Source organism: Heptranchias perlo, chromosome 32, assembly GCF_035084215.1.
Source record: "Heptranchias perlo isolate sHepPer1 chromosome 32, sHepPer1.hap1, whole genome shotgun sequence".
Lineage (NCBI taxonomy): Eukaryota > Metazoa > Chordata > Chondrichthyes > Hexanchiformes > Hexanchidae > Heptranchias > Heptranchias perlo.
In genome coordinates, this window is record NC_090356.1 from 20900716 (window position 1) to 20914740 (window position 14025).

A 14025-nucleotide genomic window follows, 5' to 3' on the forward strand; every position below is an offset into this window, starting at 1 on the left:
AGTAAATAACACCATTTTTGTTGGATTTCTGTGGCAAATTGGGTTTCAAAGCTTCAGATTTAGTCTAATTCCACAGCAATATTGTCCTAAATGCACAATTCCACAGCAATATGGTCTGGAAATAATACATTTTGAATACAGAAAACCTTTTCTTTAAAAAATAAATCAAGCAACACTACTACTCTGTTCTGTGTGCAGAGATTTGGCCACTACTGAAAGACCTTGTTGTCTGTGTATAGACATTAAGTCTTTGGTGTTGGAAAATCCTATCCAGCAGTCTGTTAGCTAATATGTTACGTCAGCCAGAAAATCAAAGGGACAGGCACAAAACTCTGTCCCATGTACCACTGTATTGTAATTTAAATTATTCCAATGCACTCTGGCAGGGGGTGGGGGGGGCTGGGGCAGTATGGAGATTGATTTGAAATAAAGCAAAAGCCCTCACAAAGCCAGAACCAGACAAAGGGTTTTAATATTTATAGCAATAATGATCACTTATAAATTTCTAGGTCATGATGTTTTCAAAACCTGATTAAACCTGCCTAATTTAGTACATTTGTAGTATGAACAGTGTAACTTTTCACAGTTAAATTCAATTGAAAAAGAACACTCAATTACACAGACAACAATGGATATATTGATGACACTACACTGAAAAATCGAAGTGGCTGTTTAACGTTTTAATGTTCAAATGCTATCCGGGAAAACATACCCTCAGGTGACCTACAGTACATTGTCAAAGCAACATTGAAGGGATTATTAAAGGGATAGATCCTCAACCCTGAAAAGTAGCTGGTGAAAATTAAAACAAAAAACAGCTAGAAATGCACAGCAGGTCAGTCAGCATCTGATAGAGAGAAGACAGGTTAATGTTTTGAATATAACCATTCTCAAGAGCACTTTCGAGTTCCTGTGAAATGTCATCCAAAGGATTAAATTGTCTCGGATGCAGACAGATTTGCTGTGCATTTCCAGCATTTTCTGTTTTGTTTCAGATTTCCAGCATTGGTATTTTTTTTCTAACATCACGAGTGTTGCGTTAAGCCCAGCAGATGATGTGGCACATACCCCCTACTTAAATTGTAAGTTAGTTTTTAGCCCCATCTAGTGGTTATTATAACTGTACACGTTTAAAGGGCCTCCTGTGATGTCCTGTTTTAGCTACATTTTAGTGCAAAGGCTTTCCCTTGTGGATCATTCTATCCACAGCATTGGGATCAGTGCGTTTGCAACGTCTAAAGTCCATTTACAAACCAGTCTCTTTTCCCCTTGCAGTCTTGAGTATTGTTATTGTTAAGGTGTTATCCGTGCAGACGTAAAAATTATATACACTATTAACAAAAGAAAAGTTAGGTTTAACCTGAATTTGAATCCCTCTTCGGAAAATGAATATTTATATATATTAGACTGCGACTAGGACTAGAATCATAGAAGTTACAACATGGAAACAGGCCCTTCGGCCCAACATGTCCATGTCGCCCAGTTTATACCACTAAGCTAGTCCCAATTTCCTGCACTTGGCCCATATCCCTCTATACCCATCTTACTCATGTAACTGTCAGTACTAGATAGGTAGGCCCTGCACATTCTCAAATTGGATACATCTGGAACCCTGTCCTACAGCACACATACTCCCCACAAATGGGTACTTTAAGCACAGGGATTATTTTCTCCAGTCCTTATCCCATTTGGATCATTTAGGATCTTACCAGACAACTCACGGTTGTAGTAATCTCCGGAAAGGGTAAAATTGGCCGAACCCTCTGGGCTTGTCCCCACTCTCTGCAGGAAGTACAGTCCTAAAACACAGAAGAAAACCAATCACCAAACTTAAGTCCCTAAATGTGAAAAGACCTAATGCACTAAACAATACACTGCCATTAATAAGTATAACCTCTTCTGTAAGGCATGGCAAACTACAGGCAGGAGTCCAAGAATTACTCCAGAATCAGTACTGACCAAAGTTGTTGGTCTAGACCTCAAAGCCATAAGTATTAACAAGTTGCTTTGTATGGCATAAGTTTAGTCAGAGAGATAATGCTTCTTCCTATTCAAGAATTTTTAAGCCGTAAAATTAAGAACTCCAGTAAAATACACATGCACTGATTTGCATGCATGCTCCCTAACAAACATGCAGCTCTAACATAACTGCTGATATAGTTCTAGAATATACACAAAACCAAAGATTTACTTTTCCCTCCTTGGTCTCCTGTGGCCAAGTCATCCGCAGGTGAGAGGTTGATAAGACATCTGCACCCAGATGTCTGCTGATGCTACTCTGTAACAAGAGTGGCAAGATAACAACCTAGGGTGCTTCTTGCTGATGTTTCTGTCCTCTGTGAACACCTGGATTCTGCTCAACAACTGTTCAAGCAGTAACTCAGCACGTGAGGGATTGCAGGTACCAACCAGCATTCTACCACACTCTGTTGAAGTTGGAGCATAAATGTGATGGGGCAGATGGGACTGGAGCCTGTCAGTACCACATAGTTTGGAGGTTCGGACTTGAACCAATCGGACATTACTTTCTCTCGCTATACGTCGTGCCCAAAAGACAGGTGGAAAAATTTCAAATGAACAGTTGTTTTCGGAGAGCCCTAATTATGGGTGTGTTTCTTTAGTGTTCGTCTCCAAAGAAGTTAACAAATAAACTGCTTAAATGGAGCTTCTCAAAATGTTTTATTTTCCCTCAAAAAGAACTTTGAGACATATCTGGCTGCTGTCCTATGGTAAGGTTTATTTTCTTCAGTGCTAGTTACAGCTGCTTTTTTAAGATAGGGTGAATAGGGAATTGTCAAGGCTTGGAAATAAAACAGGCAGTTGGATTAGAGTACTGAGATGTGTTCTACTTAATTAAAAATTATATTGAAATTTACACTCGGAAATACAGCATGCTCCAAAATGTCAATAAATGCACCAAACCAGCTGTCAAAAATCAAATTATTCTGGGAGGGCGTGCCCCCCCCCCCCCGCTAGAAAATAATTTTCATGCCTTCAGCACATATACCCACCTTCAGTAATTTCTAAATCACATTGCTGCAAATTGTGCTTTTGTGTATTACAACAAAACCAATGTTGGGTATACCTGCAGCTTAGGCTACAACAAGCCCGTGACCCACTGCGCTCTTGGTCCAATTCCTTGTCTTCACATGTCAAAGGTCCATATTCAGAATTGTTTTTGAGCAGTCAGATTTTCTGGGGTTGTGTCAGCTTTTTTAAGCTGTTGTCAACTTTTTCTAGGTTGGCATATCTGAGAATTTTTCAATTGTGTTACAACTTTGTAACTCATTGATAGCCACCTTGAATTGGGTGGGTTAAAATTTATTGTCTGTAACTTCAGATCCCCCACCTCTCCTTTCCTGAGGCAGCAACTTTTGCTGGGTGTTATTTCAAGCATACCAACTATCCTCCAGTACTTTACCCAAGCAGCCATTCTTCATGTGTGAGCTAAGACAGCAAGTGGTGACAAGCTATTCCACCATGCAGGCATCACGGGGTGAATTAGATGTTACCCCACCTGACATCCACTTTCCAGCAGGGGATCACTATACAGGAACACTGGTTGGTTTTTCCTTTCCTTAGCCCAGTGGTGCTGAGACCAGTTATATTTCCTTAGCCAGGACATCAATTGAGATCACGTAACTCAGCAAAGATAGGGAACCAAACCTTGAACGTTATGGTCTGCATGGGATAGTGCTAGACTGGATGGTGCCTTTTCCAACCTGGCCATAAAGGGAGCGGAAGCTCTTTTTAAACTGTAGTTTGTCTAGGAAACCTACTTGAAAAGGTAAGCTCAGCAAGAGGTACATCGCAATCCATGCAGTCATCGATCAGGCATATACAGATACTCTCAGCTTTCACCTCGATCCCCGAGATCAGCAATGCTGCGCCTGTTCCACGGCCATTGCTGCCGGTTACCATTGCGCTTGCTGACACTGGTTCAGCATTCTTAAACAGCCACGTGGCAGCCTGATTCAACTGGCCTGCACAATTAGGAAAAAAAACAGAAATAAAATTATTAGGTGCAAAAGACATTCAGCTCTGTTGCAAGAGAATTTTACTATTTGTTACAAACAGAATACTTCAAATGCACGGTTTTATTTTAATTACCACAGGGACCACTAGTGATCAGGGGAATGAATCCTGGCTGATTTGTTCTTACTGCCCCCTTGGCTGAAATCAGTACACAGCACAGACCAGGAATCAAACCTGGAATCCTCTGGTGTGTAGTGCCAAATTCAGCCATTAGCATCTTCTTGATAAGAGACTTGGCAACAGATCCTAATTTTCAGATCCTCATCTGAATGACCCAGGAGCAAAGTAAATCCCATCACAAGTTTGTACACCATGGGGTAAATTTTAACAGGGAGCTGGGAAGAGAGCGGGAAGGGGAGGGATTTCCTGATGGAAAACCTGGAAGTACAGGTTTTGACGTAAGGACGTCTTTCAATTTTTTTTCCAGTAATTTTTCCACCAGCCAGCCAGCTAGATTGACAGAGAAGAATGAGAGGAAATTTGATAGAGATATTTGAAATCATGAAGGGTCTAGACAGTAGATAGAGAGAAACCGTTCCCATTGGCGGAAGGGCCAAGAACCAGTTGGGCATAGATTTAAGGTGATTGGCAAAAAAACCAAAGATGACATGAGGAAAAGCTTTTTTACACAGGGAGTGGTCATAATCTGGAATGCACTGCCAGGGTGGGTGGTAGATGCAAACTCAATCGTGGCTTTCAAAAGGGAACTGGATAAGTACTTGAAAGGAAAAAATCTGCAGGGCTCCGGGGATATGCTCTTGCATAGAGCCAGCATGAACTCAATGGGCCGAAAGGCCTCCTACCTTTCTATAATTCTATGACAGGCTGCTGTCAGTTGGACAGGAGATCAGCCAGAGAGAGAATACTAACAGGTAAATCTTAGATCTGCGGGGGGGGGGGGGTCGGATCGTGGGCACTGGGGAGTCGGACCGTGGGCGGTCGGATATGGGTTGGGCTCGGAGATCGTCGGGGGGGGGGGGGGTCAAACATGGGTTGGGCTTGGAGATCGTGGGGGGCGGGGTGGGTCGGACATGGGGGTGGGGAGGGGTCGGTCGATCGTGTGTGTGGGATCGCGGCCGGTCGATCGTGTGTGTGGGATCGCGGCAGGTTAGCTTGTTGGGTCTGGAGGAAACGCTCCTGCTCCTCCGGGCCCACATGTGCAATAAAGGCACTTATACCTGTTGATCCGGGCCTTCTTGCCTCCTCTTACATGAAAGCCCAGGAATCACAGCCCCCAGGAGTTAGAAATGAAAAACCTATTAAAATGGAGGCCTGCAGCCTCTTTAAAAGATTTTACTGACTGACCTGCCTCCTGAGAGCAAGTTGGTCGCCTGCCCTTCGGCCCCCCACCATTAAAACTGGAAGTGGGCGGATTGGGGTCAGGTTTTACCTTTTTTTTTTACAATTTTTCCTTCTCACCCGTTTGTGGGGTTAAATTTACCCCCATGTGTCAACACATTCAATATGAATAACACGGTGTTATACACCAGAGACTTCTTCATTGAAGCAGTTTCATTTACGCTGCCAGTTTTTCCTTTTAGTGTGAAGGGGAACTCTTTCTATTTTCCATCTTTTTCTTTTCTCTCTTGGTTTCCCCAGTCCCACACACCAAATCTGGTTGACAGGGCAGATGGGCAAACCATACCCAAGGCTTTGCCAAAGCTGCTTCAGGCCAATTGCTGGGAGTTGGACAGCAGCAGCCATGGCTGACTCTCCCTCTGATGGGCAAGTGCTTGGCATATTACCACACTAATACTGACACTAATATCAGTGGCGTGTGGGACAACAACCCTGCATGCTGCTCGGATGGGGGAATGCTGTGGATTGCTGAACACTGGAGACATGAGGATGGATGAGTATTCTGGCTTTTTGAAATGAGGAAGTATTTATATAGAACTTTTCCTCAAGGGCGGGGTAGATTCCATTATAGGGTAGATTGTGCATGGGCTGTGAAGGAATGGGCTTGATGAGCAGAATAGCCGTTTTCAATTCCACGTTCTATATCCTGATGCCCCGCCCCTACTGTAGTGCCATGCCTGATGCTCCAACACACTAAGCCACTATGCTACTCAATACAGACTCTGCGTTGGGAAAGGATACCAGCCAAGCAAGCCAACCAACATTTTCACAGATTTTTCAGTAGTTTATTGCCTCTTTGAAATGGTTCAGAAACACTGCAGAGTTGTCACTCGGCTTCAATTCAGGCAGAAAGGCAGAAACCCCTGATAAATGCCATTTGATAAACTATTAATTGTTACAGTGAGCTACAAAACCATTCAATAAACTACGTCTTTACTTCCCACCTCTGCTCAAATTTCTTCTCAGAATGATTTTTGCTTCCAGTACTAGTAGTACAACCAAGAATGGACTGTGGTATATGAGAAACTAGCTTACATGCTGTAGTGAGAATTATAAGATCACTCCCATGCATTCTCTACCTTTGCACAGCAGCAGTGCTCTGCGACAATCTTCCAGACTGAACCCAAGGTCCTGGAGTCGATCCAGTTGTAACTCTGTAAAAAAAAGAATGTAACAATGAAGCTGATGTATAATTAGAACCAACAATCCCCGCATTCCACATTAGTGTCAAAGACAATTTGAACATTGTAATTAAACAACTGTATAATTCAAGGACCACACAGAACTCACCTCCACTTGTGGAGACAATTTATACAAGCGACACGGATGTTGCAAAATTCCAATACTTCCCTCCTGTTAATGTAACCATATGCGAAAAAAGTGCGACGCTGCTACAATGCGTTACATCAGTGTGCTTGCACTCAATTCTAATTATTGTTCAGCTGTCCTGAGATGATGCACCTTGAACACTTTTAAATGGGAAGGGTCCTTTTAAAACAGCTGAGTTCTGATTGTAGTTTTGTTCCACTTTCAAACCTGAAGGTCCCTTGTTGCTAAATTGACTGAAGTGGTGCATTACCCACCTCGACTTGGCACTTATTCAAGCACTGAGACACTCTGGAATTTCTCAATTACAGGAGTTTATTCCAGCAACTTGTATGAGCAGGACATTCTCTTTCGGGAGATATTCATGAAATCTTATGAATTAGAATGCAATTACTTGGTGGGCCGGCTGAGCTATCTTTTCACCGTGGGTTTAAATCCAGCCCAGAATGATACAATGAAAACCAGCCCTCTCTGTCAGTGGCCCTAAGTTAAATGAGTCTAGGCAATTTAAAGCTAGTTTCTAGCGCAGCAAGTCCACAATGCAAAACAGCCTATGTGACTCATTCAGAAAGAATAGAAAATGACCGATGTGGAAAATGGAAATCTTACACTGATGAAGGAAGTGTTAAACTGCGCTATTGGTGCGCTGTAATGAGAACTTAAGCTGTGAAATACTTTATACGAGCACGATGAAAACAAAAATAAAAGTGTTGCTGTCCCAGCATCAACATAGGTGAGCTTGTCGCTTTTCTGTAAATAAGTCAAATTCAGCCAGTACTTTTCCCCTGACAGGGTTCCATATCCCCACTATTGTGTAAAAAAAGGACTGCACTCTACTGTTAGTTTACTACAGTTATACTGTAATACCAGGAAACCATACCAAAGAAAAGCAGTGAGTGAAGATAGGTTCACAAGTGTTATGAGCATTATAAGCCATCAAGTGTTGACTATGTTTGTTTGGACCATATGTGGAAGAGTATTTTTTAAAACAGAAGTTAAAAACGTAAAACATTTTGGAAACGTAATGCAGAAAGTAGACTAGCTCCTGCTATTTTGACAATTATTAAGAAAACAACCCACGTACTTATATAGCGCCTTTCACATCCTCAGGACATCCCAAAGTGCTTCCCCACCAATTAACTTACTTTGGAGTGGAGTCACTGTTATGTAGGCAAACACAGCAGCCAATTTGTGCATAGCAAGGTCCTACAAACAGCAGATTAATAGCCAGTTAATCTCTTTTTGGTGAAATGAGCAGAGAGAGGAATGGTGACCAGGACACAAGAACTTCCATGCACTTCTTCATATAATGCCGCGGGATCTTTTACATCTACCTGAGAGGGCAGATGGGACCTCGTTTTAATGTCTCATCTGAAAGACGGCATCTCTAACAATGCAGCACCCACTTAGTACTGCACTGAAGTGCCAGCCTAGACTGTGTGCTCAAATCCTCTTTCGATTGCTGGTCTCCCATGCTTTCTAGACACTACCTACTCTGTAGAAGCTGCATATTCCAGCAAATGCCCTCAGGTTAGTCTGCGAATGTCTTTCTGTTCCTCTGTACATTACTTACCAAGGACAGGATCCATTTGGTATCTGCTTGTCTCTCTTTTCCCAGATCCTGCTGCGGAGCTGCCTGCCAAACGGACTGAGCTGGTGGTTCCGTTCAACGACTCGGGATCAGACACAACGGGCATTGCAGTTGTTTGCTTAGGGATAGACTTCACAATTGCCAGGAACAGCTGGACATCATTGTACGACAGCCTGATATCAAGGGTAGAGAACTGAATCTGAGGCACAAAAGGGAAAAGAGAGCACCCTCAAGATCAGAACAGACATAACAAGCACACTTCTCTCTACTTTTGAACTCTACAAATGAAGCCAGTAGTGCAAAAGTACCAATAATACAGCCCAGGAGCCACTTTGGTTCACCTTCCCTTCATTGTGACCCTTCATGGAATTAACAGCACAGGAGGCCGCCATTTGGCCCCTCATACCTGTGCTCTTCAACTGGAGCTGTTTATTTAATTCCATTTCCCTGCTCTTTCCCCATATCCTTTTAAAATTCTTCTGGCTCAAATCCCCCTTTAAATGTTATTGATGTTCTATGTTCTAATAACTTTGACAAAAGAATTCTTATAATACCCCCCCCTACTTTGTGATAATTCGAGTGATAATTCTGAGTTTATACCCCATTTTTACTTATTTGCTGTTCCACGTCTACCTGGGCCTGGTTGGCTTTGGAATATCGACAGAGCCAGAATTCAATGGCGTTTACTCTCCTATTCTTCCTTTCCAGTAAAGGCAAGGGAGCTCTAATAGAAAGTAGCGTTCTACCAGCTTCCATACAGCAAGGGAAAGACTCCTACTGCAAGAGAACTATTTAACAGAACATTTTTTCCCTCGCTTCTTGTGCAGAAGTGCCTGGCCGCCATTCAGCTACTGGTCACAGTGGCATGAACTCCGCAGCCAGGATTCAGTGGGGTGGTTCCATGGTCATAGGCAGCATGTATCTGCCCTTCAACAAGTCTGTTGGGTGAGCACACAGCGAGTACTTGTTTCTTTTCTGCTCCCTCAGCCCATTTTTGAGGTGCAAGTGAGCATTTCACTGCCTGCTGACACAATGAGGGACTGTTGTTAGAACCTAAAAGATCTGAGTATTTGTAAAAGGCAGAAATAGAATATTACACCTTTCACAGTAAATGCAAGATCCCATTGCTCATGTGTAAAGTTGTGGCACCTATTTTGTTTTGAGCCTCAATGCTACAGTAGTCTATTCATCCTGGTTTAATGTTTACGAGTGCTTCAATCAGGTAAATAAATATGTACAGTAGTTGCAAAGAAAATTTTAAAAGCTTAATATGTATTGAGAATTTGGATAATACGAATTAAAAAAAAATATTTCACTTCTCTTTTCTCCACTCTGCCGACCCCCACCGGAGACCTTCAGCTACAGTTTCATGAACTTTGGCTGCCCTCCAATACCTCACTCAAGTGGCCATTCTTCATGTGTGAGCCTAGACAGTGCACAGAGCTGCACACAGCATTCCTTTACTCTGGTAAATCCACTGAGAATAACCCCATCTTGTCTCAATCTTTAAACACTGAACAAATCTGCAAGTGATTTTAATGTGCGGTATAAAACCAGAAACTCAGCTCTTCCCACCCTCTTCGCGCTGCTCCCCTCCCTCAGCTGAAAGAAGTAGCTCATGCTTGCTTTGTTTCTACAAGAGAATGGTGGTTTTATGACTAGGGCTTCAACCTCTGGTGCAATAGCATCACCTTCTCGTGCCACAATCAGAGAAAAGGAACCCTGTTATGGTATTTCAAAAATGAGAATTGGAACACGTATAACTGCCAATTTAGAGATTTCCCCATTTACTGCTGGTCTCCTATATCCAAGCTTCAAACGCAAGTTCCTTACTGCTACACTGGTAGCAATGGTTTAAGTTTGTATTGACTCACCCCTGTACTATGGGATAGATTTGATAAATTAACGCTCTTGGTGCAAAGCTTCATGTGACAGTAGCACATATTACGAATTCAGGCATGGAGGGCAGTGTGCCCATTAATTTTACTGGGCGGAAAATCACGCAAGACATGCTGATCTCCATGCCAAAATTCTTGATTAGTGTTCCTCTTTTACGAAGCTCTGCACAGAAGCAATAAATTTGAGATATCTGTGCAAGTCCCTCTTGGATTGTTCCTTTTTGTGTATTGTTCAAAATGTTAAATTACAGAGGTTAAAAAAATTTGATTCCCCTGCTTGTTCTAAAAGCTCTTCTTTTAAAAGCCTGAAGCACTTTTTGCTTCCCTAGTGATTTATGTCTATTATAGCAATAACTTACAGCTGGAAATCTTTTGTGGCTTTGGTTTGACTTCCTTTGCCTCTCTGTTCTAAAATCCATAAACACTAGTGTCTAATGCTGGACTGATTGCATCAAGGTGATTTGCAAATTATGACCTGTCCTTAAAGTAAAGAAGCAAATAAGGAGGGTGGGGCAAAAGAAAGAAAGAAGTATTTTCTCCCAGGATTCTTGCATGTTATGCCTTATTTAACACGGGCTGGAAGCTATAACTGTTCGTATCAGGGATTAATGAAGGGCCTGCAAAACAGCACATTCGAATTACCTCTGGTGGTTTTACTTTTTCCCTTAGAAATGGCTGCAATCAGCATTTCAATCTCACTTGTGCTGTTCAGCTCTGGTCAACTCATAAAAACATTTATTGTAGCCCAAGGCATGTTACTTTAATACGAAATGGAACACTCATTTACATAAGTAATTTCACAATCAACCCCAGAGTTTTTCTTACCAGTAAATAGCTACTATTACAAATAAACATTTTCCCTCAATTTTCTGCCCTGTTCTTCTGAAAACACAGACTTTTGCTGGTGTATGGCTCGACAGGCAGCAGCAACCTTCAAGAGCCATGCTAGTGTAAATGGCCGTTCTTAATGCGTGAGCCTAAAATACGAGTGTTACTCAAGTTGAAATACATCAGAGCTGAGTCCAATCCACACCTGTATCCACACTTGCATGGGGCACTGGATAGTGATCAGGAATGGGAACATTGACTGATTTTCACCTTCTTAAGCAGGGTTGCCAATTCAATTGTAGCACTTATCTAATCTCAGCCAAACGGCAATCCTAAGAGCACAAACTGGGGATCAAAATACTCAGAACATATCTGTTTAAATATTACCTCAAGTACTGGCGGGAAATCCTCACTACCGAAAGCATCCAGCAGGCCTGAGCTCTTCTGGTAGTTGGGATTTCCAATCAATTCTATCTGCACGTTTACAGGATCGATGATGGACAGAGCAGTCTCTTGCTCATTGCCAAGTCGGCATGAAAACACCTGTAAATAGGGCAGAATGGCATTTAGATTCAGAACTACAAAGTATAGCAGAAATGAGAATTTAAACCTATCCAGTGTTTACTGCAGTTTTCAAAAGAGCAAATGAAAATACACAAAATCTCATTTACTTTAAGCACGGGGCAGCACATTGGCACAGCACATAATAGGACATGAGTTTACACTTATGGTTTACCACTCTTCGAGGGTCTGACTTCAGTCATATCAAAGGGGTGGCAAGAAGTAGCCCTAACATGGAGAGGGCAAGTCACTCTGTACGTCTAGAGCTATATCACTAGACTCCTATCTAGAGGGCCTAAAGTTGAATTGAAGTTGATAGATTTCTCTCAGTGCTGTAACCCAACCGGTGCTGAATTTCCAAGTGGTTGGCACTTCTGTACTGCCATCCAGGAAAAAGGTGGTTACCAATAAGGAGTCCATCGCCATCAGTTAACTGGCTTGTTTTCCAAGTTTTGGACCAATATGTCAAGTCTCCAAGATGGCTGCTGAAAGGACTTTAAGTCCAGATTACTCCTGGTGTTAACATTTTTAAAAAATGGGAGTACGAACAGAAAACTATTTTGATAGTACTGTGACAAAATAGAAATCTCGCTGCTTCACGATGCAAATGGAAATCATCTGTGCATTAGAAAACAAAATTTTATTTTCTCCGACGACTGTGATATTAGAGTTTCTTACCTCAATTCCTCCAAGACTGCCAGAGAACGGTCGATCTACCAGCCGTGGCTTATAGGTGAGCACGGTGGTTGCCTTCAGAATGACTGCATTTGTATCATGGCATGACATGTCTTCAACCACAACGAATTCAGTGCCTGAGAGGAATTAAAGAGGTTTATTGAAGACAATATGTGCAGGGGGTGTGAGGCAGAAACAACACTAATCTCTGAAGCTAACATTCTAAAACAATAATCCCTTTGGATGGAAATAGCTCAACTGAATATTACTCTATATGCCATGGTCTGTTTTTTTTAAATTTGCTCTGAGGATGTGGGTGATACTGGCAAGACAGTATTTACTGACCATCCCTGGTTGCCCTGAGGGCATTTAAGAGTTAATCACATAGCGTGGGCTGGAGTGAGAGCCCATAAATTCAATTTCAGTACCTGCCATGGTCAGTTTTGAACTAGTCCAGTAACATAACCACTAGGCTACCGTACCCTATAGATGGTATCTTATGTCTCAGGACACTAAAGATGGATTGAACAAACAAAAACAGTAATCTAAGTTACATGAATTGTAAACAATTTTACAACACCAAGTTATAGTCCAGCAATTTTATTTTAAATTCACAAGCTTTCGGAGATTTTCTCCTTCCTCAGGCAAATGTTTCAAGATCTTGAAACATTTGCCTGAGGAAGGAGAAAATCTCCGAAAGCTTGTGAATTTAAAATAAAATTGCTGGACTATAACTTGGTGTTGTAAAATTGTTTACAATTGTCAACCCCAGTCCATCACCGGCATCTCCACATCATAAGTTACATGAAAGCAGAATTAAAATGTGTGGGAACAATTGTTTTCTACAACTCATGATTAAAATTACTTTCTGTTATGGAGGAATGCTCAGTAGGATGTACCTTACCCCCACAACATTTTTCTCTATGCGTAAAAATGTTAACTCTTGTTGGCGTAAAGTTTCATGGTGCCCAAAGCCCAACGGTATTATCACGCAAGTGGCCATCCTCCATGTGTGAGCCAAGACGGTGAATGTCAGCAGACCACTCAACAGCAGTGAACTCCATTCTCCACTCAACACAGCACCACATACACACTTTCCAGCAGATGCCAACTGATAGTCATCAGGAGTGGGAACCATTGCTAATCTTAACCCTTCCTAGTTCAGAGGTACTCAGGCCAAATTGTAATGACCCAACCACTGCCCAAGCAAGGTCAGCTAATTCAGCACAGGCTGAGATTCAAACTGGTGGCCCTCTAGTCCATATGGCTCAGAACTACACCCAGTGGAGCTTTTACCCTTTTGGCCATGGGGAGGGGCTTCCTATTAGTAAATATAAAATTGTTGTCCATATGCTTCAAAAAGATGTACACTTGTTAAACAGATATGGAAATGAATAGAAATTTTTTTTAAAATCAGCTGTTTTACTGAAGCACAGTGAAGCTGGACTGAAAGCAGATTTTACCAGTTACATTGATTTTCACTTCCAAGTACTTCTCATTTGGCACTGGCACAGAAGATCTCTTCGTGATGACTCCATACTTCACCGTTTTGGGAACCAAGACTTCGCTACCAACTTTTCGGTCACGGGCTGGCGAGGCGTTTTCTGGTTTCTTTGGGCTGTTCGGAGTTTGCAGGAAATCCCGCACAAGCATCAGCCAATCAAATATGACAAAGACACGGAGGTTGTTCAGGACCACAGTGAAGCATGAAGCATCTCTGGTCGACCTGGGAAATTGAGAAGAAAGCCTTTT

The 14025-nt window shown here is 42.2% G+C and overlaps 1 protein-coding gene across 4 annotated transcripts in view; it reads right to left on the reverse strand.

Moving 5' to 3' along the window:
* vps13d (vacuolar protein sorting 13 homolog D) overlaps window positions 1–14025 on the reverse strand; it is a 229771-nt gene that overhangs the window by 126059 nt on the left and 89687 nt on the right. For all 4 annotated transcript variants that reach the window (XM_067970599.1, XM_067970598.1, XM_067970597.1 and 1 more), the window contains exons 30-36: window positions 13737–13999; window positions 12277–12410; window positions 11425–11580; window positions 8294–8510; window positions 6474–6548; window positions 3780–3983; window positions 1710–1799 (exon numbers count right to left, since the gene is read on the reverse strand). In XM_067970599.1, coding sequence (XP_067826700.1) covers window positions 1710–1799; window positions 3780–3983; window positions 6474–6548; window positions 8294–8510; window positions 11425–11580; window positions 12277–12410; window positions 13737–13999 — 1139 coding nt within the window. The remainder of the gene's footprint in view (window positions 1–1709; window positions 1800–3779; window positions 3984–6473; window positions 6549–8293; window positions 8511–11424; window positions 11581–12276; window positions 12411–13736; window positions 14000–14025) is intronic.